The sequence below is a fragment of the Leuciscus leuciscus genome (genome assembly GCF_965113295.1).
Source record: "Leuciscus leuciscus genome assembly, chromosome: 3".
Lineage (NCBI taxonomy): Eukaryota > Metazoa > Chordata > Actinopteri > Cypriniformes > Leuciscidae > Leuciscus > Leuciscus leuciscus.
Genome location: NC_138727.1, coordinates 43,984,747 through 44,012,378, shown reverse-complemented (window position 1 = coordinate 44,012,378; position 27,632 = coordinate 43,984,747). Strand labels below are relative to the sequence as shown.

The window sequence follows — 27,632 nt, the reverse complement described above, 5'->3', positions numbered from 1 at the left end:
GGAACTAACAGAGTTAATTGCAAAAATAGCATCACAAAATATATCACACAAAATCATTTTGATTCGTATCTTGAGTTATGAATTTAATCTATTGCTAATCATGCTCTTGATGTGTGTTTTTCCTGCTAATTCATCAAATTTCATAACTGATATGTTGTAAATATGACAATCGGACATGTTTTCTCTGAGGTAGGGAGCAGGAGGGGATGTTTGTCCTCTTTTTATACACTGGCCTGTCTTTTGTCCTGACAGCACTGTGCTCCTTAGGATGACAAAGCTCCATTTTCAGACCAGCTGCCTCTGCTGTAGTGCCAAGATGTGCCATCACACGTAAACAGGCATGGCCTTTATGCTGCCATTCACACTTTCATGGGCTTTAAGTATTTAACACAATGTCTATCAGACAAACTGATGTTCAATTTCGTAAAAATTCGTAACACTTTATTTTGATGGTCCCTTTTGAACATTCTGTTGACTATAAGTAACTTTGCAACTACATGTCAACTAACTCTCATTAGAGTATTAGTACTGTCTGCTTAATATCTGCTAACTCTTTATTGTGATGGTCCTCCAACAGACACTCTACTGACTATAAGTAACTTTGCAACTACATGTCAACTTATTCTAACCCTAACCCTACCAGTCTACTAATACTCTACTAATACCCTAATGAGAGTTAGTAGACATGTAGGTGCAAATTACGTTACTTCTAGACAACAGAATGTGTTAAAGGGACCATCAAAATAAAGTGAAACCATGAACTCCATAATTATGCAACATTTCTTTGGCAATAATGTTTCATTCTTGTGGTATTCATTTATAAGGCCTATTGGGTTGTGAAGTATCGCTGTGGGAATGGGAGTACATACTTGCTAACAGTTACATTGGAATTCCTTCAAAAAGGAAAATATTGTGCCTTGGACGTTGTCCAAAACCACAGCTAAAAAGTATAGAGAGGCAGAGTTGGGGTCACAGATGGGATAAGTGTGTGTGTGTGTGTGTGTGTTTTTATTTATTTATTATTATTCAACTCAACCCTTTGCAGTCTCAGATGTGTACGTTTATAATGGCAGTATGTTATTATATTCATGAATTGTTGTACAGGTGCTGAGGTGTTTCATATGGAAGCATATGCCAAGGCCAGTTTGGTTTATTCCATTTTAAGGACTCTTATTTTGATTTTCATTTCATTACTTTGTTCCGGTATTCTCAGTTCCTGTATTTAATTCCTGTTTCCTTGGTTGTCATGGTTTCACAGTTCTCATTTGTTTCACTTGGTTACTGGTTATTTTCCTCACCTGTGTCTAGTTTAGTTGATCATCATCCCATGCATTTAGGGGCCATTTTCACAGCACTGTTTTCAACTAAAACCGGGAAACTTATATTTTCGCTGTTCATTTGCACAACAACGGTGTTTTGGGGGCCTGAAATTTCTAACTTTTGAAATGGGTGCAAGTTTTTGAAATTTTGAAACGGTGATGTCATGCACATGCATATTACGTATTTAGTCTATAGGCGTGTAGTGTTACTTTACAAAGTGACATCGCCAACTACTGGCCTGGCATGCATAACACAGCGTTTTAGTCGTTTTCGCAGATCAGTGTGAATGGGGATCATTTTTGACAATGTTGTCGTCTGTATGCGAAAAACGCGAAGGTAAAACTTTTCCATTTTAATTACATCGTTGTTGTGTAATACAAAAGGACTGAATACAAAAGAAGATATTTTGAAAAATGTCGGTAACCAAACAGTTGATGGACCCCAATGACTTCCATAGTAGGAAAAAAAATACTATGGAAGTCAATGGGGTACATCAACTGTTTGGTTACCGACATTTTTCAAAATATCTTCTTTTGTGTTCAGCAGAAAAAAGAAATTCATACAGGTTTGAAACAACTTGAGGGTGAGTAAATGATGACAGAATTTTCATTTTTGGGTGAACTATCCCTTTAAATTCCTGAGAATCTCTTTTGTTCATGGTCGGTTATTATTGCTAGAAAGATCCTTGCCTCGAATATACCCCGTGACTCAATGTGACAACATGTTTCTGTCTCTCAGCATAGTAATGATATGCTAAAGCCCGCCCGCACGTTGACGTGATTGGTTACAAGGTAGTTTTGTGAAGTCAGAAACACCCGCAATATCAAACCGCGTTTTTGAGACTGTCTTTTTGAAAATACTCAGCAATGGTGTGGACTTATGAATTTGCTCACGGTTTGTCTTAAAGCATATTAAAAACACCACATAGACAAATTAATAACATTAAAAACTTGACTTGGTCTTTAATAAATTAAAAATAAGCCATATCTAATTGTAAACATAATTCCATTCATCTTATTCTCCTATTTTGCTTTGGCAGGAGAAAGCTATGTGTGTGCTTCCAATGAACCCTACCGTAAAGTGGACTACACTAAGAACGTTAATCCCAACTGGTCAGTCAATGTGAAGACTGGGACGTCCCGCTCGATGCCATCTCTTACCACTTCAAAGAATGAGCTGAGAGAACGAGAGAGCAAAGACTTCATCAAACCCAAGCTGGTGACTGTCATCAGGAGTGGCGTCAAACCGCGCAAGGCCGTCCGGGTCCTTTTGAATAAGAAGACGGCGCACTCCTTTGAGCAGGTGCTCACGGACATCACTGACGCCATTAAACTGGACTCTGGGGCTGTGAAGAGACTCTACACTCTGGAGGGCAAACAAGTAAGTGATAGATCTAAAAAGCCATTTAATAAAATTATTTAAATAAAGATATTAACTAAAGCAGTGGTGTAGTCTAGTTTTTTGTAGTGAGTATACTCTAATATAACACCCCCCCCCCCCCCCCCCCGCATACTCACCCAGCCCAGAGCGTCACCCCATAAGCACCACCACACTCACTAATGCATACAGTATGCATCGACATGTAATTGAGAGCATTATGAAATACTAAGTGTTATCAACTTATTTATTTGTTATATGAATATGGTCCCTGAAGCACAGGTTTTATCAGTTGACAATTATCAACAAATTTTTTTTTTTAAACATTATAGGCACAAATACAAATTTACTTTTAGAAATGGTGTTTTTGAAAAAATTTTTATTTTAAAATACATTTTACTGTGCAATTCCTTTCTAATTAATTTGAGTTACACCGAACTTTTATTTTGGTGGGTTGTAGACATTTGAGTTTCTGTGTGTTTTAATAAACTATTATTATTATTATTATTATTAGGCCTGAAGTATACTCTGTGCAATAGTAATATATTTCTGTTATAATTTCTTCAAGTTATACAGAACTTTTATTTTGACAGGTTGTCGTAAAGACATAACAGTTTCTGTGTGTATATGAAACGAATGAATGACGATAGTTTTATCAAATGAAATGGTGAAATTCTCATCAAGTGACTCTCATAGCAGCTCTGCGATGAAATGCACATGTGTAGCCTACATCATGTCTCAATACAGTGAAACGCTGAAAATACCACGAGCGTGAGTCACGCGTGCTTCTCTGTGTGTGTGTGTGTGTGTGTGTAGTAGAGCATACACTGAGCGCTCATTCCCAGAGACGCGTAGAACAATTGCAGTCTCTTTTAGCTTTAATATTCAGTCCATATCGAGATTTGATTCATTGTACAGCAGCTACTTTTGATTTATTCATTCAAAAATAGCCTAATTCCGTGACGTTCTGCTTTATATAGCAAGTTCCATTTGTGACTGGATTCCGCGATTCGATCCGTCGCTTTGCATACACAGACGGGGTGAATTTATGAATGAAAGTGTGAAAGTTCTGACACAAAACGAAGTTGATACGTATCCTCACGCTTTTTTTAAGTGGGTATACGCAAATCCTTGGCCTTTTCTAGTGGGTATACGGCGTATACCTGCGTATCACGTAGACTACACCACTGAACTAAAGCCTAATGGGGGTTGAAATGATCCCTATGGTTTCAAATGGCATAATTAATCTGAAATGTTTTCTGAGGTATTTATGCCCTGTCATTGTCTGGAAACCATAGGAAACTAAGCCTATTATGTGTGCTCTGTTCTAGTATCATTACTACATCTTTAATTTGAACAGCTATAACTTTTTATCCCTATGCTAAAAAGGTCTGAGGCTAACTTTAGTTCCTCTCCTCATGGGGAACTTTTCCTCAAGCACCCATACGTTTTTTTCTTCAGTTTTTGACATTGTATTCATCCAATGGAGATGGGATTTTTAAAATGTCCTCTCTAGAGATGATTTTCCAAAAGTTTTTTTTAATTGAGAGATTAGTTGTTTTTTGTTAACAATTAGTTGTTAACTTATTGAAGTTAACATTGATCAGACATTGATCAGACAGTCCTATTAAATCTAAACAAATCATGCCTGTTTCTTTGTTTTAGCTTCCTGTACTCACTGGATTCCAATTTATGCTATACAATTTTAAACTAAAACAACTTTTTTTTCTTTCTTTTTTTTCTTGGATGCTCCAATAGAGCATTGTCCTAAAAAAAAATTAGGCCACACTTTAGTATTTTATCACCTTTAATAAGTGTGAATGCTTCAGTGATGCTACCCTCAAGGGACTCCTAAATAATGATGTGAGCTCTTTGTAGTATAGATAGGGCAGAATTATACATTAGGGTATGTATGGTAATGACCACCTGAACCCTTTTTAATTCTGAACGTGCTTGAGCCAATCCAGACAGGAAATCCAGATGGGGCATGTCTTTAGTCACCTCTGTGGTTGTTAGGACACTAAAACAAGTAATTTTCATTTCATTTATGTGGTTATGGTTAAACCAATCTGCAGTTCATTCTAAGGACAGCAAAGTGTCAAGTAAATGAATGTGTTTGATTCTGTTGCAGCTTCACATCATTCATTCATATTCTTTCTATCTTAGTAAATATATTAACTACTTTACTAGAAATTATCAAAATACTTCGGTTATTTACAGGAGTATCTGGAAAAAAGTAGTTAGGCAGGAAAACGCATTATATTGGTACCTAGTGTTTGGCCAATTATAATGTCGAGGACTGGCAGAAAGCACAATTGAACTTTGTATTCTGATAATGACAGGGATAATGAGCATTCATTCATGGTCTTTCCAACAGAGACAATATTCAATACATAGTGTGTCCCACTGTTTTAATCTTCTTTAATCTATACACCTACTGTAAACTTCCTTTAAAGCTTTTATACAATGTATCTTTTTCAATGTATCTAAAAACCAAAATGTGGATTTTCAGCAAATGAAAAATACTTATTGTTCTGCACAAAAAGAAATTCTAAAGAATCTTCATGCAGACATGGGAAGGCATGGGAATTTTCCTCTTCTGTTCTCTTTCAAAAAGCTGGGGTATGCGGGGTATGTGTATAGCTGACGCGTCTTGATGATGTCGTTGGGGATTCGACTCGGCAGTGGTGAATTGTATGTAGAGAGCTCCTGGCTGCCTCTCGGCCACTGTGAATCTCTTTGGAATTTAGTGAGAGAACTCATGCGCATATTTAAAGTCTGTCCCGGCTTGATCTACCTTAATTATGCAAAACTGCCTCCAAGAATTGCTTGGCAAAAGTGAATGTAGAATTATTATGGTAATGTCTTAGGCTGGTTTTGGATGAGTAAAGAATACAAAGAAAGTAGTTGAAATAAGTCTCTCACCTCTTCCTTTGTTTCTGGTTGTGTGATATTGAGTCACTCACCTCTTCCTTTGTTTCTGGGTGTGTGATATTGGTGGAAGAAATATTGTCATTATTTTTGACTGTGCTTTTAAAGACCCCCTATGATGAAAATCAAGTATTTAATGTTGTTTATATGTCTATGTGGTGTCTTTAATATGCTTTAAGACAAGTGTGCAAATTCATCAGTCAACACCATTGCTGAGTATTTTTTCCTTAAAAATGCTGTTAATCAAAGATAGTCTCGAAAACATGGTTTTAAATTGCCAGGTTATATCGGTATATTTTTCTGTTGATATGAAAAATCGGGTATTAGCAATATAGCGGGTGAATTATGTATATGATGTATATTAAGATGTGATGATAAACTATATGCCTTTCTCCACTGATGTTCTTAGTTGTTCAAAGCGTTTTTTTTTAAGGATACTGATTTTTAGAAGGCAGCTGTCTGACTCTGATGGCGAACAGGAACATGGTTTGTGTAATAAATTACCGTTATGTGTCTGACATAGAGAGTAATACATAAAACGCATTACCATTCTGATACATTGACTTGTAGTCAAGCCTGTATAATTCGCTCTTCCACTTCTTCTTCTTCAGTTTCTGGTTCAAACATATATGGCTGAATTAAACCAGTATTTCCACTTGCCATTGTGCAGCGTTTACTACAATAAAGTTGAAAGAGTAGATCAGGTATTCTGAGCTGGTGTGATTGAGTGGAGGCTCAATTAGCATATTCATGGATCCACGTATACATACTAAATTGAAGCAATGGGTATAGAGTTACATTCAAGTTATTTAAGGCATAACATATAGACCTAATTCTGAAAGTTCCAAGGAGTCCCACAGGGCTCTGTTTTTGGCCCTTTTCATTTCAATATTCACATGCTCCCATTAAAGGGGTGATGAACTGAGAATTCAAAATTTCCTTGAGCTTTTGACATATAAGAGATCATCATACTATAATAATATCCTGTAATTTTCAGAACTGAAAACTACCTTGTTAGTCCAATAAAAGCTTTTATAGACATCAGGCTCAGCAAACGACTTGTTTTTCAAAGTGGGGAACTATGACGTCAAAGAGGATAAAACACCGCCTCCACAAAAGAAGATCAACGCCTACTTCAACACGGCCTGTTTAGCCCCGCCCTCCGATTCGCCCAAACATGCTAAATAACATAAGACGACATGATAATTGCTAAACCGGATCGAGCTACTTCCAAGCAATAAACATGCTGTTTACTAAATATTGTGACACTGTTACACTACACAACGAAGCTCTTACTGTTTATTCACATCGTGTTTGCATTGTGATTTGGTGTAAGCATTTGTGAGAGTGCAAAAATTGCGTTGCAATGATAAGATATTTATTCACGCGATCAACAGACTGTCTGTCATCTGCTCAGTCAGTGCTCATCATGCTGCAACCTTTCATGTGATGGAATAGATTTAAATATAATGCTTTAAACGATACTTTTCACGATTTGTTAATCTCGATAGCTGTAATAGTTAAAACGTAGTAAAAGTTTTCGAGAGAGTTCATGTAATACTAGCTATTTCATATGCAAGCATGTCAGCCAATCACAGCAGTGGGCGTTTGCACTGCAGTCTCACAGCAGACATGCCCCTTAAAACAGAGCGTTCAAATCTGAGGCTGAAATCAGGCTTGGAAAAATGGCTTTTATTTATAAATTATGACAATTTTTGATGTAAAAAAAAAAATCATACTAACATTATAAGGGCACCCCAGGCAACATTATAAAATAATAAAACAATCCAGTTCATGACCCCTTTAAATCACTTCTGGGGCTTATACCATGGTAGTTGAACAAACTCAGGGTTACAGGATTAGTTTAAATTTGACAAAACCAAACCAATTCAATCAGGCATTGTTGGTACCATGAATCTCATTACGCTTATTTTATTTATTTATATTTATTTATTTATGTCTATACATGATATACATAATTAATGAATAAAATGCTGATGAAAATGCTAAAGCTGGCTAGCAACGAAAACGCTGTCTGGGAAAGAATTAAAAAGTTTAGAATGTCAAGAGTAGTCTTCATTTGTAGACAACATTTAAATTGGACCATATGTTGGACAGTCTTAACCTGTGAAATGGACTTTTAGCCAAAAGTGCCCTACGCTTTTAGCCTAAAGTGCTCTACATTATTCATAGACTTTAGCTGAGATTGAGCAGCCAATGGCAGTTTACCACTAATATAATAGGCTCTAGTGCTGTCCTTGATTGGGATGAACATGTCATCTACCCTGCAGCACAGGGAATCCTGATTTTTGTGAGTGGCTCAGTGGGAGTAGCTCCTGGCACACACACAAATAGCATGGTTTGTCGCTGATAAGCTTTAAAAATGTATGATGGGAAAGCACTGCATTGATACCATACTTTTAAGTCAATTCAGCAACATCCCTGTTAATTGAAGAGAAAATTTATGAAATCTTAACACCAGCAACTGGACATTTTAGTTTTAGATTGCAAGATCTAGTCTAATGAATAGATTAAGGGAACATTTATTACAAATTAAATAATAAAAAATATTTTAAATTGTAAAAAAATTTTTTAAAGCAGCAACCTTTTTATTGCTAGGTTAATGTTAGAGAATAGTTTTATTAGCATTTTAACTATATTGTAACATAATATATCTCATTTGTTCCGTAAATATTTTAAAAAGTCATGGGACACCAAAGTGTACAATTTTGTACAACATGCCCTACTGTAAATAAATTGGTCAACTTGTGCATTTCTCTGCAGTTTTTCTTGTGTGCTGCCTAGCTCAGCGATCATGGTGAGGCGAACACATAGCTCAATTCTGTTGTACTCTCACTGTGTGTCTTTTCTAAGCCTTATAGTAAGATTAACGTCTTTGAATCTCTTTAAAACTGAGGAATGAGATGGGGGATAAGAAAGAAAAACATTAAAGCCTTGAGATTGGAACTTTATATTTGCAGACATGCATATCAATTTCCAAGAAACATCCAACTAGATCAAATCCAGCAGACTGACTTAGATGAAACTTGTCTTACATTTAAGCTGCTTTTCACACACTGACAACACATCTTATTGCTTTCATGGTGTGTATGTGTGTGTGCGTATGTGTATATGTAACTATATTTATGTCTGTAAGACAGAATTTGCTTTATAACTGTTTACATAAGAGCTTTTTTGGTGGTTGCTTCAAGCAAGGCATCACTGCATGTCATACGTGATTACAGTTGGTACGCCCTCACCTCACAAAGACTGTGAAGAGTTTGAGGCGGCATGTCCTCAATGCACAGCTGCAGACACACTCCATGAAAAGGACGTCCCCTGCTCCAGAGTGGATATTGTGTCACTAGACTGTTTTGATGATATCTCTCGAGTGTCTATATGAGCCTAGGGGCCCATATTGGGCAGGGTCATTTTGGCTGGGATGCAATTTTTATTTATTTTTTACCATTCAAAAGTTTGGGGTTGGTAAGATTTTGAATGTCACCCAGGCATTTCTTTTTATCAAAAATACAGTAAAAACAGCAATATTGTGTAATATTATTACAAATTAAAATTTCTTAAAAATCTTTTTTTTAAGGCATTTTATTCCTGTGATGGCAAAGCTGAATTGTCAGCAGCCATTACTCCAGTCTTCAGTGTCACATGATCCTTCAGAAATGATTCTGATATGCTAATTTGGTGCTTGAGAAACATTTCTTATTATCAGTGTTGTATACAGTTGTGCTGCTTAGTTCAGTTTTGTTGAAGCTGATTTTTTTTCAGGATTATTTGATGAATAGAAAGTTCAAAAGAACATTTGAAATATACTTTTTTTGTCATTATAAATCTTAAGTCTTTACTTCTTGCTTTTGATCATTTTAATGTGTCCTTGCTGAATTAAAGTATTGAGTTTTGAAAAAAAGTCTTACTGACTTCAACCTTTTGAATGGCAGTGTATATTCATTATCAGCTATTTTGCTATACTAATATAATATTAATATATAACTTAATATTTGCAATTCTTATAAAACAATACCACAGACTTAAATAAGCTATAACAGGGTCATATAACCATCTGAGCCTGAGAATTAGCCATTGCCTTGAAATCAAAGAAAGCCCTCCATCAAACAGTAAATTATGAATATTTAGGGGGAACATGCATGTTAACACGATAGCCATTGGATGCCATCTGCTTCTGAGCATTGCAAGCCTATTTCTCAGCAGGTGGGGGTGGGGATGCTGAATCGTGGACACCCCACTGAGACTCCATCCAGCTCTGCTGTAATTGAACCTAAAGGCTGGGGGATTTAAAGTGCAGCTGGCAGGTGTTGGCCGCGTTTAGGGGGGCTAGCGGATCTGTACTAGCCAACACAAGACTCTCAGTCAGATACGCTTCTTAATGGCTAACTCCATGAATGCCAATCGCTCTTTTCTCTTTAGTTTTCTTAGTTTCTTTGCTTGGTTTACATCACAGAAGCTGACGGAGAGAAAGAATACGCACTTTCTTTGGCAGGAGTTTACATTTGCTTTGCCAAATTAGTAATATGTAGATCAAATTTACCAATTTTTGATGTATTAGCCTAGATGTTAAATGCATTACGTCCCCTTCCAGCTATGTGCTGTGTGATTAGCTGATAATGGAAACCAATGACATTAATAGACTATCCATGATGGTTTTATAAATCTGCATGAGGACAAGTCGGTCTCCAGGGAAATGGCAGAGGGGAGGTACCGTGTGAGTAGTCAAGAGGCTGAGAAGAGGGGTCGTACACTTAAGTCATCATTGCTAACCCATTTGCACCCTACTGCCTCCATCTCTTCCTGCTGCTTATTCATTTACCATACAAATAGCACTTCAAAAACCCATGATTCGAGCTGCGTTGGTTTTAAAAGTCATTTTTACATTAGTTGAAAACACTCTACATCGATCTTAAGACCTTAAGCTTTTTCAAATCTGCTTAGAAATCAGAAATATGAATGTTGTTATGTCCCAAACACATTTTTTACCCAAGCCAATAATCTCAGCGCGTAGTTGGAAAGGGATCTGATTTGCAAAGCTGCAGACCTGAACGAAAGTGGAAAAATAAGTGGTCCTTAGATATATGCAAGGGACTACAAATGAACACATCAGCAAAAGGACGACCTGGCTGTAATATGAAGTCTGCAGTGACTTTAAGTGGCCTACTACAAAACAAACTGACAAATAAAATAATTCAACATTAAAGTAAAACTCATAGACAGACTTCTGATTAGAATTCAGGTCAGTGACAAATAATGATGTCCATGAAAGTGAAACAGAAAAATAGTGGTTTTGTGGTTTAAAAAAAAAAAAAAAAAAAAAAAACTTTTATAGCATTTTCAGAAAAAACTAAAATGTAATGACTATAAAAGTGTCATTTTTATGCATATTTCTGAATGCAGTTTTGCTTTGGCAGATGATTTATTTTTTTAATATTAAGCAGTTTTTTTTATTATTATTGTTAATTACGTTTATATTAGGCTATATTATATATTCCCCATTGTTTTTAAGCATCATAGCCTTGTTCAGCACTGACAGAGAGATACACATAGATGGAGGAAAAGTGCAAAGAGTGTTCTAGTGTCTGAAGAGGCGCTGGGTATGTCGGGTGCGGGACAGGGGGTCAGTGACTGACATTGTCGTGGAGTACATTAGCAAACTAAAAGCCTTAAAGCGCTCTGTGTTTGTGTGACATCAGTATTATTGGAACAAGCTAATGATTTCTGATAAAGTCTGATAGCAGAGACAACAGACTTCACATCACATCTCTTCAGGTCTTTTAAATCACATTAGATCATCAACTCACAGCAATAAATAGGACACTTTGTTTTCAGTCCTTCACAATCTGTCTGCTAGGATTTATTTTTGATGTATACCATAATCTCTTTGACCTGTCAATCACCCATATTAGTTTTACCTTGCAGTCAGAGAAGAAATATTGCAATCGGATATGATTTTATATCCCTGAAACTAAAAGGCTTTTATTTTAAATTAAATGAATTATTACACAAAACAAGTGTTGTTACTTTAGTTGCAATATAAAATGTGAGATGACTCTGGGTTCTTCCATGCTTCCAGACCTATATGCTTCACTTGTTTTAAGGGCAGATCAGGATTAAAAGACTAATTGAGGTCAAACTTAAAGTATCATGAATCTGAATAACAATCACTGTTTGTTTTCTAATTAATACAACCATCACCATCTGCATATGCTGCATTAATTTAACTAACAGTCTGTGGATGCTTCATGTAAGTAGAAGACAAATAGAGTGTCTGGTGTCTATGGTTAGTCTGACAGGCCCTCCAGCCCCAGCAGGCATCTTTAGGAGACATTGAGCTTGGCACATGACCAGAAACGTGTCAGTGGAGCCAGTCGGGGTCACTGTGTGATCTCAATGCCCTCTATTGTTTTTATCTGCCCAGTCTGGAGTCTTTATCAAGTGAGTCTGACGGGTGCAGAAAAGGATTTCCACGTACCCCATTGTTCACCGGTATCAGTTTCCTGTTTGTTGTCATTTGTCATATTTGGTTTCTACTAGGGCTGTCAAAGTGAATTAATTTTGTGAATAATTCGTTTTTCAGTTAACCACTTCAGCTGTGCAACATATTTTGGATTTACACACTAAAAATGTTTAGCGCAATTAACGCAGCATGTGTTTTTTTCATCCTTTGGCTGCTCTACAGTATACGATCATGCTATCATTCATTCAAGTGCTATTAAACCATTCAAGCGTGATAAGATGCAAAATAGAGAGAGAAAAAAAGAACACTCAAATCTGTACTGACACGCCGTCTGTGAAGTGGCTCTCTGTGAACAAACACCCGAAATGCACGCACATGATCCCTCACTGACTCATTGCTCTTGACTGAATATGTTTACTTTTGTAGCTTAAATAAGGATTAATCTATATTCAATTTAGAATTTATTGCCGTGAAGACTGTGAAGTGTTTGATTATTCAGTTTCTGTATATTTACCTGTTAGACCTACCTGAACATCTTAAATCACTCTTTACAAGGTTACATGGTTCAAAAACAACGAAAACAACTTTTTTTTGTGCATCTTAGCGGGGCAGGTAAACATCTGAACCCGCCCAACTGGGCCAGTTGAAAAAAAACCTTGCTTTGCACTGCTAAATATGACATTTTTTACAATGGGTTTATGTTTTAATTTCACTTAAATGAAAAGTAGTTATATATATTTTAAAGCCTGTTACATTTTTTAATTGATACAGTAGCTTGCAATACTGTAATGTTGAATGGCTATAATCAATGGCTAAAATTGAGGGGGAAAAAAAAATTTCTGGTATCATTACTGGTATCATCGATACTGGCCTTCATTAGTGCTTAGTAAAAAGATGCCATTAAACAAATATTTAAAATATACAGTCTTTATGTTTTCAACATTAATTTGGAGATGAAATGTGAAAGTATTACAATATAAAAATATAATATGAAAAACTTTAAGGTTAGGGATTTAAACCGCGATTAATTACAGAAAAATTGGAGTATTAATTATTTATTTATTTTGCATTTTTAATCGACCAATTCCTGTCGCTCAAAAGTTTTTGGAAAATAAATAATGCAAGACACCAAATAAAATGCTGTTTTTAAGACTCCTGGACTAGTTGAACCTCAAAAATATGTTGTTGGGATTCCTGTGTCTCAGATACAGAATATTATTTATTAATATTTCTGTGTTATAATGAATGCCGAGAAATTGTAACTCTACTCAAACATGAATTTGGCATCACTATTTCTGCTAATTTTATTCAAGTACACAATTCAAATAATATTCATATTATTATATTTTTCAAATTCAAATTCAAATGTTTAATATTATAGTGTCAGATAAGCCCTTTGATTGACTCTATCCCACACAGCAGATTTAGCGTGGGGGCACGGTGCTGATGTTACTGTGGTTTGACAGCTCATGTCATCGCAGTGATAAATGAAAGCTGATGTCCCATTCTCCGCCTCGTCCTCATCAGTTAGACTTTTTATGACAGACTTCTGAGACTGCCTTTATTTTTCTTTTGTGAGCAGTTGAAGCTGTGGGAGCTGCTTTAGCTCCACTGTAAAACATAAATAAAATATTTTAAAAAAAATAGGTAAAAGAGCAAAAATGTTTGGTAAATAAAAAAGTGCTAACATCAAAATTAACTGTTTTTAATTAAGTAAAAAATATGATGTAATATAGAAAAGTTTTGATCCTCTATTCTGATTGGTCAAAAAATGTTTTTGGAAGTATTTTATGTTCAGCGTAAAAAAAAAAATTAAAAAAAGGAATACTTTGAAATATTATGACAGTTATGACAAATTTCTCTTTTAATATACTTTAAAATGTCATTTTTTCCTGTGATTGCAAAGCTGATTTTTCAGCAGTCATTGCCAGTGTCACCATTCTGAAGACTTTGATACATTTTTTCCAGGATTCTTTGATGAATATAATGTTCAAAAGAACAGCAATTGTTTGAAATATAATATTCTTGTAATATTGTAAATGTTTTTCCTGTCACTTAATTCATTTAATTCCTTTAATCCTTGCTGAATCCTTGCTAAGTAAAAGTAGCCTATTCAATTCTTTAAAAAAAAATTGTTTTATTAAGAAGCCCACATTTTTAATGGTAGAGTATGTTTAACAATTGTAGTACATTAAAACAAACAGTAATATGTTTTGTATTCTATGTCCTTGCCTGCTACAGTATGTGTACAATATTGAATAGTTATTAAACTGCACAGAATTGAATTTATTTGTTCTTGACAGTCATTGGCACTCTTTGATTTTTGTACTTTTTACATTATTTCATTTCCAACTCACTGATCTATTTGGCAGCAGAAGTGAGTGCCCCATTAAGTATGACTTTAAACGTATCAGTTGCTGAACACACAATCGTAACTTCATTTTCTCGGTGAAAGGCTCATTTGTCAACGCTGCCTTTAATGGCATCAATTATTAATGGCTGATGTGAGGAAAGCCTCTCCTGTGCTTCAGTAGCTAATGGTTGACAAACTCCTCTAAGCCTAGAAGGTTCCAGCTCATCCAAAACCTCTGAGTAATCGATTTTGCTTGAAAGAAACAACAAAGCATAAGCAGTAGTCAGACATGTGCTGGAGATACTGTATAGTAACTGTTCTGTTTCTCCCTAAATCAAGTCTGTTTTGCTAATGCTCAGATCTTGCCTTGTGTTATCATCTTTGGTTAACATTCCTGTATTCTGCTTTGGATCAAATAAGTACCTGAACACCCCATCCTATGAACCAGCAGTATACCATAGTGTGTGACTTTGTTTTGAGCATAGACTTCATCCCCTCATCCCATTTATATGCTTTCTTTCTTTCCGTCTTGACAGTGTAGAACAGTTCTGCTCTTATACCCTTCATTACTGTCAGCCAAATAAAGCTGAGCTGTTATTACTCTCAGCACCCTGTCGGGTCTCTCTAGGCACAGGCCTGTACTTTACTGGGCTTTGGTAGACGGACAAGAATTAAGAGGAGCTTAATAATAAGTCTTAATGAACACCTTGCAAGAAACTTAAAATAAAATGATCCGTAAAAGACTTGTTTAGAGATTTGTAATGCTCATTATAATAGTCACTTTTTTAGATCTAACAACTATCGTAACAGCCTAGCAACCATGAACAATGTCCTAGCAAATCCACAGAACACCTTAACAACTGATTAGAATACTCATAACTTCTCAAAATACTGAGAAACTTGGCAATGTGTGGTGACAGTTTTTGCACAGTTGTTTATTCTAGAATTCATGAACACCCTGCTGTCTAAAATATAGTTTTAGAAGCGCCACATTGGTCTGTTATTGGTACTAGCTGGTTATTGCATGTAGACCAGCATGACTAGTTTTTCCAGCTGGAAAATATTCCAAGTATTCTGGTAACCACAAATAAAATGTTTTAAATGTTTAAATCTATGTTGGTAGGTTGTTTTTGTTGTTTTCAGAATAGGCCATGCATGTCATTTTTTTGGCATCTTGCAAAATTGGTTCAAATAAACCAACAGAGTTAGAGTATTGCTTGAGTGCAGTGGATCTTAATGGGATAGTTCACCCAAAAATGAAAATTCTGTCATAATTTACTCACCCTAAATTTTTCCAAACCTGTATATCTGCTGAATACAAAGAAATAGGGGATTTTGATATATCACCATTGACTTCCACAGTAGGAACACACACACTGCCATCTTGCTAATGATATGCTTAATAAATATACAAATAAACCTTACAATGACATCCCAATGAACAAAACATCTGAATGATACAGTTGGTGTAGGAATTTTTATTGACCACCAGATGGCGAAGTAGAGCACTGTGTCAAAAGCTTCGAAGCACCAACGCAGTTTGTTGTAAAAGCCTTTCCACTTGAGAAGCCTCATTCGGCACATCCCTAGTCAGAATAAACACGAAATACAAGTGATCGTTGTCATGCGTTGAATCCAGCCAATCGTAGAACAGCTGTGTCGTCATCAGAGCAACAGCCATCTGTTCTCGAATCGCTCTCGCAGTACTTTGATCAAGTCAGCCGCCGATCGGTCTGCACAGCGCTGCATGAAGTCGAGCAAGCCTGTCACGTGTCCTGTGTTCTCATTGGTTCATTGTTTTATTGTGCACAGGTGTTCCTTGTTAGTCATTAGTCTCTGTGTATAGCCCTCAAGTCACCATTGTTTCTTGGCTTTGTTCCCTGTAACTGCTTTTCGGTGAGTTTCACGTCATGTCATGTTTAAGTTTAGTTTTAGTTTCCGCATTCATGTATTCAAATATTCATGTTTATGTTATAGTTCTGTCTGTTTTGTATCACGTTAATAAAACTGCATTTGGGTTCACTACACTTGCCTCAGTGGACTACATTATACAACTATTTATACCCAATAAAATATTTTAGAGCTTGAAAAATGATTTAAAAATAAGTTGTACCCCTGTGCGTTTTTCTTTCTTTTTTTTCTGACATGCTTCTATGTGCTTTTTGAATGTATAGGTTGATAAAAATGTGTATCTTGTGCTTCCAACAATCAGTTTACAGAAAGACTTTTGACTCCGTTCCAGACTGTACTTTAATTCACAGATCCAATTCCTCAGCTAAAACATTTCAGGCATGTTTAATAATCTCCCATTGTGTCTTTAGTCTGCCACTGTACTCAGGCCAGCAACTGGGCCCATATGTTCCTCTAATCTTCTGATTGATGGAAATACTGCTCAAGATCTGTCCCGCAGACCGACCTTCCTTGTGACGTTTTATGTGTGCAGTGAGGATATTTAAAGATTAAACTCCTCTTTTGCCATTAGAGGCTGTTGAATAGTTTATTATTAGCATTAGGTCAATAGTCTAAAAGCAATCTTAGAGCAATTCTTTCTCGGCCTTTTTTGTCTTTCTCTATACAGCGTCAGACTCATGATGTTAAAGAGGGGGCTGTGTTCCTCTCCATCTGTCTGTGATCTTTCACTCAATTCCATGTAGATGTGTGTTTGATGCTCCACATTGGGACCATCTGCTTCTTGCTGCCCACCTCCATGTGTGGAGGAGTAGGCTGAAATCCGGACGTCATTCTTTGCCCACTACCACTGCGGCTGTGTGTATGTGGGTGTGTTTGCATGTGCTCTCAAATTGTTTCCTTTTTTGTATTCCTAGTGACGCGTTTGTAACTGGGACAACAGAAAAAGTATTCTGTGAATTTTACCCAACAGAAGTTAAATAAGGCCTAGGTTCGGCTGTAGGAGGATTAAAAGTAGAAGTTAAGGTCAAATTAAATTATTATTTAGCAGTTAACAGCCGGCAATTTTATTACAAAGACTCAAACAAACAAAAAAAACTTTGTGTCAACCATTTTTCACAATTTACATGAAAACACAATTGCGTGTTTTCCACTTAACACCATGAATCAACAACAAAAAAATTGTTCATATTGAGTCCAAAGTTGAATGTGAAGTCCAGGAATAAAATAAAACAAAGTCTCAATAGTCCTTCTGGATCTCTTGTGTTTGTATAGCACTCAAATGTCCATGTGTATAAAGGCCTTTTTGGGTTTTCTACCCGGGTTGTGTGTATGTGCTTAGCTTTCAGTTTGGATCCGTGTTGTATCACGGTGATTCTTTTGAATCGTAGATCAGGGTCTGGCTCGCCGTTCAAAGGTGGATCACTCAAACAGAATCAGCATAATAAAAAAATAAAAAAAGAGTTCTTGTAAAAGAAAGACCAGTAATCAAAAGCATTGACCATTTTTTCCCCCCTCAGTAACAGGATGAACTGGCAGCCTCGTGCGTGCATGTTCAGCTGGCTTCTTAGTCTGACTTTAATATAAATTGACTCAGTCAACATACCGCAGAAGTTAACCGCAGTGGTTAAGCATAGTACTGCACCAAAGATACAGGAGTTTCTTTGTGGTATAAAAATCAAAAGTAGTTACAAATAAATTTACTTTAGAACTAAAAATAAAGAAAAAAATATGAATGTACAATTCATAGGGGTTACACATTGCATATTACTCGGCCTGTATTCAGATTTGGTAAATTTATCTAAAAGTAGCGATGCACTGAACTTTCAACAGAAAATATTTGAACAAATTCATTTTTGGTTTCGGTCAAAACCGCCTTGAAGGGCCAAAATCAAGGTGATGTTTAATTCGCTTTTCTCCAAAGACTGTCACCATCTATTTCGCACACAACGTGGATAAGCTACATCAGGGAAGCATGTCAGCTGCGTGGAGACTAGGAGGACTGGGTTGACAATGATTTCTTGTTTTTAATTCATCTTAATTTTGATGAACCAGTATCTTTTAGTCTATACTGTTTTCAGTTGATGCATGAACAAAACTTCCCTGAACATTATTTGTAGTGTGCATCTGATCTAATAGCCAAAACAAGCTTTGCTATTTGTTACTTTTTATATGGAACAAAGTCTCCGCTTTCAAAAAAATTCTATTTTATAATAGAATTCAAACAATAAGTGTCATTTGATGATGGTCTTTAATGTGGCGTTACAGATTGCTGTAGATGCCTCAGTTCAAGCGACACATGATCTGTTTATCTGTTTCCCTTTACTACTAGTTATAGCACAAAATAAATATGAATGAACATCAGAAAGTTAGTTGAAAGAAACTACAACTAAAATGCATCATGTCTCATAATCGTTCAATCAGTGTTTCAACCACGGTAAGAAGTCAGTAAAACAGCTTGGAAAGAATGTCATTACATTTACCTCAGGAAAGCTAATCAATGTCCATAGCTCATTAGTCCGAAAAAAAAAAAATAACTGTAGAGAGGTGCATTTTGATAATATATGCACTATATTATTTATTGTTTGAATAAATATGTCATTAAAACAAGTTTTTATTACAGACATGGTTTAAATTCCCAGGGATTAACCTCCATGTAGAACAATACTGAACTAAACATGATGGTTTCTATTTCTTGCTGTGTTTACAGTAATACAAAGTAATACACTTGAAAAAGTCAAGTGTGCAGCTATTGGCAGGCCGACACGGAATCTTCACCCACAGACACAGCTCCAACTCCATACAGAAGAGGAATGCCTATCATTGATAAAATTCTACAATCATGCTTTCAGCCACCAATAAGAGTGTACTGCCTTCAGTTCTGATTAACAGATTTTTATCATATTTATGTCCATTTGTGAAAAAAAGAATTCAGTCTAAGTCTAGATACTGGTATTTCAAACTCCTGGTCTGAATAGACTGAAGCGCAACATTGTGAACTACTACATGCTTTATCAGTTAATCAGATAGCTGTTGCAGTCACATGATTACTTCCATTCATTTCTCAAACAGTGTTTCTCTCTTTTTCTCTTCCCCCACCCCTTCCTCTCTCTGTTCAGATTACATGTTTGCAGGATTTTTTCGGAGACGATGACGTATTCATCGCGTGCGGCCCTGAGAAACACCGTTACGCACAGGATGATTTTGTGTTGGATCACAGTGGTAAGGCTTCCACAGCCTTTATAACCGGTAGGCTCAGCTAAACCCTAACTTCATTTTAACCAAATGTTTCTCATACTAAACTCTAATAAAAAAATGTATCCCTTCACTATACATCTAGGAAGACATACACACACACACACACACACACACACACACACACACACACACACACACACACACACACACACACACACACACACACACACACACACACACACACACACACACACACACACACACACACACACACACACACACACACACACACACACACACTGTATAAACATCACATTGATCCAGAAAAGTTGGGACATTTTGTAAAATGCAAAAACATCAAGAATCTGTGATTTGTTCATTCTCTTGAACCTTTATTTAACTGACAAAAGTACAGAGAAAAATGTCCAATGTTTTCGCTGGCCAAATTATTTGTATTTTGTAAATATAAACACATTTTGATTTTGATGGCTGCAACACACTCCGAAAAGTTATGACAGAGGCAAAATAAACAGAATATCCAGTTAAACTGAGTTAGTAGAAGGTGAGGATCTCGTGTTTGGGTAAAAGGAAGATCCACCAAAGGCAAAATTTTTTCAAGCAAATCTGGGTCATGGCTTGATGAACTTTGTATGCTGCTGTGTTAAAAATAGCCACATGGGCTCAGGAGTCCTTTTGGAAAACTGTTGTCACTTAATGTATCAGGAAATGCCACTTGAGTCTCTGTTACGCAAGGAGAAAGCTCTACATCTGTTCAATGCAGAGATGCTGTTGAGTTCTCTGGGCCCGAGTTCATCTCAGATGGTCCAAAAGACAGTGGAAATGTGTGCTGTGGTCAGATGAATCCACGTGAAGGCACCTTTGATGTGGAGATATATTGGGATTGTACAGAGACATTTAATGGCATCAAGATGACATCTTTCCTGGGAAGCAAGACAATGCCAGGCCTCATTCTGCACGTGCTACAACAGAGTTGGACGTGTCTCTGTCCCAGCTTGTTTGGAGTGTTGCATCCATCAAAATTTTTTTAGATTTACAAAATACAATTAAGTTGGTCAGTGAAAACATTTTTCTTTGTACTTTTGTCAGTTAAATAAAGGTGTAAGAGAATGAACAAATCACAGATTTTCTGGAAAATGGGGTTGTACATTAATATACAATTACATATTAAATTATTTCTGAAGGATCATGTAAAACACTTAAGACTGGGTTAGGGTTAGGGTTAGGCTGCTGAAATTTCAGCTTTGAATTTGAAATTGTCACAGAAATAAATTACATTTTAATTTTAATATATTTTTGATCAAATAAATGCAGCCTTGGTGTGCACAAGAGATGGTTGTGTGCTTTATTTTCCATATCTCAGCTAGTCTTTAATATTTATATTGAGAACTTATTTTTATAGGATATAAAATGATTTTTTTTCATCAGTGCTTTAAAACAAATAAACAGAGCACAGAACAACTAATTGATATCAGCACACAAATGTTGTATTTGTTCATATTAATAACTTGCTATCAGCACAAAAACACCATAGAATTGTCTCCTACAGAAAAAAGTGATAGGATTGCAATAGTATCATTTCCATAATGGAATCATTCATTCACTGGGTTGCAAAAATGAATCCATTTTGCAGAATGAACACATGGGACCAAAGGATTACCATTGTCAGAGGAAGTGACCTTGTTATGTGAAGTTCCTCACCATTGTTCAGTGTGCAGTTTGTGTTTGTCTACTAGTGAACATGAAAGTGCAGGTGGGGAAGTGAAGATTTTCTGTGGCCATGAAGTTCTAAAATAAAATCATGACTTTGCCTGTCATTTTCGTCCTGTTTTGCTGAAACGCCTCCATTTCCTGTAACATTACCACACACACACACACACACACACACTGTGATAACTTGATTCGTAGCTGTGTGAATTTAGTTCAGCTTCTTGGCATTTTGTCCTAGTTCTTCCCCACTGCCCCACTTAGACTAAGTAGGACTTTTCCAAAAATATAAAGAAACGGTAAGTTTGCGTCTGACTGTATTTACTGCTCAACCTCTTCTTTCCGCAGCAGAAGTGAAGTGTCCTTAAAACGCAAGCCCACCCCAAATCTAAATCTTCTGTAACTAAAGAACTCATTACACGTTCTCTCTCAGATTCTGCTTTACATTAAGCCCCATGAAACAGATTAGCTTGGCAGTAATGGCATTTTTATAATGTCATTCGGCTTGTTTTAACTTCATCACTCCATGATCTAGTGCTCATCCGCTAATTTATCACTGCTCTGCGTCATTAACAAGTGCCGTGTAATCGACAGGACAGATCGGGCACACTATAGCTGCTGTTAAGGATGAGTCATTCCTTACTAAAGTTCTGCATCCACTGCTCTCATTAGAAAGATGGGCTGCTCTCATCGGCATTGGGTAGACAATTTGATTATGCCTCTGCGGTAGGCTTCACAGTCTTGGCACATGCGAATATATCTGCAGATAGATAGATAAAGCTATTTACTAACACACATTCATATCGTGTACGTTTTGGTGTTTGTACGCATGTATGTTCCTGTCTGTGTGACTGTTGTACTGCACATACTGTAAATCACCAGATTTATACACAACCGTTTAGAAGTCAGGGGTCAATATGATAAAATGTTTCATTTTATTTTTAAATAATACTGTGATTTATTTTGTAATTCTATTCATCAAAGAATCCTGAAAACAAAATATTAAGCAACGCAACAGTTCCCTTTCAAGGGAACTCGCGTTGCGTCGAGATTTGACGCTATGGGAACGCTTTGCGTGATGATGTCTTGAAGCACATGTAAAATCAGTCCAATGGCGTGGCGGAACGTCAGATGCGGGTGACGTCACGTACCAGGAAACTATAAAGCCTGCTTGAAAACAGAGAGCGGCAGCTTCTGTGTCTTCAGTAGCGCTCTATGTGAAATTGTCCTGTTATTTGGTGTTGCCTGTCTATATTATATATATATATATTCAGCGAGCAAGCAGCAGTTTAGGTTGTGTGTGCACCCCTGCCCGCATTATTTAACGGGTGGGGACACTCACGTCCTTTGTGTTGCCTGTTTGGGTGAGGAGCATGCCCAGTCAGCACTCGAGGTGTCGAGATCGTGGGGGAAACCCATTTCATACAGAGTTTACAGTGCACAAACATCACACTACTCGACAATTTCCAAATATAAAGAGCATGGTTATGGGGAGATGCCGAAGGTGGAGGAGACGCTTGCGAGCTATCTCTCTCCAGCAACGGCATCTTCCCTGAAGGCTCCTATGTTACCCACCAAGCCAGTCAGAGTCACTTCTTCCCTGGTTAATAAAGCATATTCCGCCGCTGGTCAAGCTGCAGCGTGTTTGCATACGATGTCTTTGATGCAAGCTTACCAGGCAGAATTACTGGGTGATTTAGATAAGGGCGGGGGGATTGGTCCCGATGTGGTTTGCGAACTGCGTAGAGCCACAGATTTGTCTCTCAGGGCCACCAAGGAGACGGCTAAATCCATCGGCCGCTCTATGGCAGCCCTGGTGGCCACTGAGAGGCATCTGTGGCTCAACCTCAGTAACATCAAAGATAGAGAAAAACATTTTCTGTTGGATGCGCCTGTTTCCACTTCGGGATTGTTTGGTGATGCGGTGAATAGTGCTGTAGATAAGTTTCAGGAAGCTTCTAAACAGGCAGCCGCCCTTCAAAAACTTCTTCCCCGCCGTTCCTTTTATGAGGCTGCTGAGCGGGAGCAGCCTCACTCATCTATAAAGAGCGCTGAACATCGTGCCACTCAAAAACAGAGCGTGTCCTCCCGTGCTCCCCCACAGAAATCTCGGGGACACGGAAGGCACGCTCAAACCCAGCAACCTTCGAGGGGTAGAACGGATCTGCGGACCGTTATTACCATCAAGAAGGCTGTTGGGAAAAAGTCCTGACATCTGAGGGCTCAGGACAAATGAGGGTAGTCCCCCCCGAAGTGCAGCGGTCAACACCTCCTTTTACGGTGCCCGTCTCCCTTCGGTACCCTCAGGGGACCGTTCTGCCAACCCTGCCGCCTCCGGTGTTTCAGGGCGCAGCGGTCTCCGGCGAGCACATATCTCAAGGACCACCCGGAAACGTAGTGGCCTCGGGATGCCCGCCCCCTCTGAGGAGGGTGTTAGAGCAGTCCGTTCAGTCGTTCCCTGCCGGTGCGCCGTTACAGGGCGACGAACCGATTACTCAACAACAACAAAATCCAGAAGCCAGTCTCGAGAGACTGGTACCTCTAGTAGAATCTTTGACAGCGTGGAAGCTACTGCCAAATGTTTCTCGATGGGTCCTGCAGACCGTAGAAAATGGGTATCAAATACAGTTCAAGAAACGCCCACCTCGGTTTATGGGGGTCCTTCCCACAGTGGTGGACTCCGAGCAGGTTCTGGTCATGGAACAAGAAGTGAACACTCTGTTAGAGAAAGGGGCCATAGAATATGTACCTCCCTCCAACAAGGAAACCGGATTTTACAGCCGGTATTTCATAGTTCCAAAGAAGGACGGGGGATTGCGTCCCATTTTAGATCTTCGAGTTCTGAACGAGTCAGTCATGCAGCTCAAGTTCAAAATGTTGACGCTGAGACAAATCGTGCCGCAAATCAGGTCCGAGGACTGGTTTGTCACGATAGATCTCAAGGATGCATATTTCCATATTTCCATCCGTCCATGTCATTGGAAGTTCCTGAGGTTTGCTTTCGGGGGCAAAGCATACCAATTTCGAGCCCTTCCATTCGGTCTAGCTTTATCACCCCGCACTTTCACCAAATGCGTGGATGCAGCTCTGGCGCCCTTGCGCCTTCAGGGTATTCGCATAATGAACTACATCGACGATTGGTTGATTTTAGCTCAGTCGCATCAGTTGGCGATTCGGCATCGAGATGTCGTCCTCGCCCATATGAAAGAGCTGGGGTTACGGCTGAACGCCAAGAAGAGTGTGCTTTCTCCACTTCAGAGGACCACTTTTTTAGGCGTGGTTTGGGATTCAGTGTCGATGCAGGCGCGCCTGTCACCGCCACGTATAGAGTCCATCCTTGCAGCTGTAAAAAGGGTAAAGCTAGGCCAGCTACTCACTGTCAAACAGTTCCAGAGACTGTTGGGTCTCATGGCAGCAGCTTCCAACGTGATACCTTTTGGACTGCTGCACATGAGGCCCCTGCAGTGGTGGCTCAGGACCAGGGGAATGGAGGCTCCACCCCGAGGTGGTGGAGCTGATGTGGAGGGAGTTTGGCCAAGCACAAGTGGATCTGTTTGCGTCTCGAGAGACGTCTCACTGTCCACTTTGGTTCCACCTCACGCATCCAGCTCCTCTGGGACTGGATGCTATGGTACAGACGTGGCCGAGGCTACGTCTGTACGCCTTTCCCCCAGTTGCTCTGCTCCCGGGAGTTCTGGAAAGAGTTCGCAGGGACGGGGTCCATCTACTTATTATAGCCCCGCGCTGGCCGGGCAGAGTATGGTTTCCCGATCTTGTGTCTCTCCTCGACGGGCCTCCTTTGGAGCTACCTGTCAGGAGGGACCTTCTGTCCCAAGCAGGGGGCTCGATAGTTCACCCCCGACCAGAACTGTGGAAGCTGTGGGCTTGGCCTCTGAGGGGGCCCAGCTCATAGAGTCAGGTCTCTCAACTGAGGTTGTAGAGACCATTCTACAGTCTAGAGCTCCCTCCACGAGGAAACTTTATGCCCTGAAATGGAGAGTTTTCACTTCATGGTGTAGTGACCGTCGGTTGGACCCAGTTAACTGCCCAGTTGGTACAGTGCTGGAGTTCCTGCAAGAGCGGTTCACTGCAGGTCTGACCCCGTCCACTTTAAAGGTTTATGTGGCGGCCATAGGTGCTTACCACATTCCTTTGGGTGGAATGTCTGTGGGGAGAGACCCCTTGGTATCTCGTTTCCTTCTGGAGGCTGAGGCCTGCAGTTCGCTCTAAGGTGCCACCTTGGGATTTGTCCATTGCGCTGCAAGGCCTTTCCCTGGCCCCCTTTGAGCCTATTGAGGAGGTTCCTGAGAAGTTCTTGACTTTGAAAGCTCTGTTCCTTCTAGTTATTTCTTCTCTCAAGAGAATAGGGGATCTTCAAGCATTGTCGGTTGCTCCGTCATGCTTAGAGTTTGCACCGGGTATGGTTAAGGCTTTTCTGCATCCGAGACCGGGTTATATCCCCAAGGTCCCCACTAATGTGGCTAGACCTATTGTTCTGCAGGCCTTCTGTCCTCCTCCCTTTCAGAATGCGGACCAGGAGACGAATACTTTGCTTGGGTCCCCTAACAAGGGATCTCCAGTGTCTAAGCAAAGAATGAGCAAGTGGGTGGTTGAGGCTATTTCGCTTGCTTATGAAGCGGCCGGGCAGCCTTCTCCTATGGCTGTCCGGTCGCACTCTACAAGGAGTATGGCGGCCTCCAAGGCCCTTATTTCGGGAGTTTCTCTCCAGGACGTGTGTGATGCGGCAGGCTGGTCCTCACCGCACACCTTTGTCAGGTTTTACTCCTTGGACCTGGACTCTACACCAGGGTCTCAGGTCCTGTCATCCTAGTGCTGCTCTTTATGATTTCACACAGGACAGACACTTGTAGCTATGGTGGCGTTGGTATAGACGTTCCCATAGCGTCAAATCTCGACGCAACGCGAGTTCCCTTGAAAGGGAACGCCTCGGTTACGACTGTAACCTCAGTTCCCTGAAGAGGGAACGAGCGTTGCGTCACCTTGCCATATCTCCTTCATGCCTGTCAGCTGCTACTTCAGACTTTACGAAGCTGCCGCTCTCTGTTTTCAAGCAGGCTTTATAGTTTCCTGGTACGTGACGTCACCCGCATCTGACGCTCCGCCACGCCATTGGACTGATTTTACATGTGCTTCAAGACATCATCACGCAAAGCGTTCCCATAGCGTCAAATCTCGACGCAACGCTCGTTCCCTCTTCAGGGAACCGAGGTTACAGTCGTAACCGAGGCGTTTTCAATAGAATTTTGATAATCAGAAATGTGTTTTGAGCTCCAAATCAGCATATTAGAATGATTCCTTAAGGATGATGTGACACTGAAGACTGGAGTAATGGCTGCTGAAAATTTAGCATTGCAAAGAATTAACTGCTCCTTATCCTTTGTCTGTTTTCTGAGACCTCATGAGACATTATTGACATCAACTATACATTCCCTGCTAATTTGTGGTTTCTCTGTGTCCAGAATGTCAGGTGCTCAAGTCCTCTTATTCTTCTCGTTCTGCTCCTCCTGTGAGATACTCTGGTAGTAAAAGTCCAGGACCCACCCGCCGCAGCAAATCCCCTGGATCAGGTGAGGATACAATGCACCGCCACTATAGTCACACTCAGTGTTGGGGCTAACGCATTACAAGTAACTTTTACATTTATAACAATGTTATTTTATATTCAATATTACAATATCAATATTGTATTAATATTAAATGTTAAATACAAATATACTTTATGTATTTAATCTCATTTTATTAACCAATGTCTTCACTGGTGACCTTTGATTATCCAATTCAACCATACAAATTAGGAAAAATCACTTTAGTTAAACATCACATTTGCGTTTCATTTTTTTGTTTTTATTACTGAAATAAGAGTGTTGAACTTCTCCTGAAAGGGCCTTTACATTTACCAAAAATACTTTTTTATTATTATTATAAAAACAAAAAAAACAAGCAAGCCCAGCCCAGGTGAGAAAAAGTAATGCAACGCATTACTTTTTATAAAAAATAACTAAGTAGTGCAATTATTTACTTTTATCTATCATACGTGGTTTACCTCTTATCACAGAAGGCAGGTTTGGGTAAAATAACAGCAACAGAAACTGAATCTGAATCTTTCTGACTATTGTGATTCACGTGTCACTCCCTTTCATTTTTCTTTTCCCACTACTTTCTGAAATGCGCTCTACTGTAGTAAGAAGAACTCCCGGACACTTCTCTACAAATAGCCAATCTCCAGTCAAGTCACCAAGTAAGTGGTAATACCTCTGAAAAGAAAACAATTGTATAGCACTATGAGAGTGCTCATGAAGCACCCATGAAGTTATATGA

At 38.7% G+C, this 27,632-nt stretch overlaps 1 protein-coding gene across 6 annotated transcripts in view; it reads left to right on the top strand.

The window, feature by feature from the left end:
* The window catches only part of dclk2a (doublecortin-like kinase 2a), a 54,515-nt gene that overhangs the window by 4,618 nt on the left and 22,265 nt on the right, over positions 1–27,632 (top strand). For 4 of the 6 annotated variants that reach the window (XR_014204195.1, XM_082163220.1, XM_082163222.1 and 1 more), the window contains exons 2-5: positions 2,360–2,700; positions 19,490–19,619; positions 26,774–26,881; positions 27,496–27,552. Coding sequence is in view for 5 of the 6 variants with exons in the window: in XM_082163220.1 (XP_082019346.1) it covers positions 2,360–2,700; positions 19,490–19,619; positions 26,774–26,881; positions 27,496–27,552 (636 nt within the window). In the remaining variant the exon portion in view is untranslated. The remainder of the gene's footprint in view (positions 1–2,359; positions 2,701–19,489; positions 19,620–26,773; positions 26,882–27,495; positions 27,553–27,632) is intronic. The other 2 variants (XM_082163221.1, XM_082163223.1) reach the window with 1 other exon arrangement.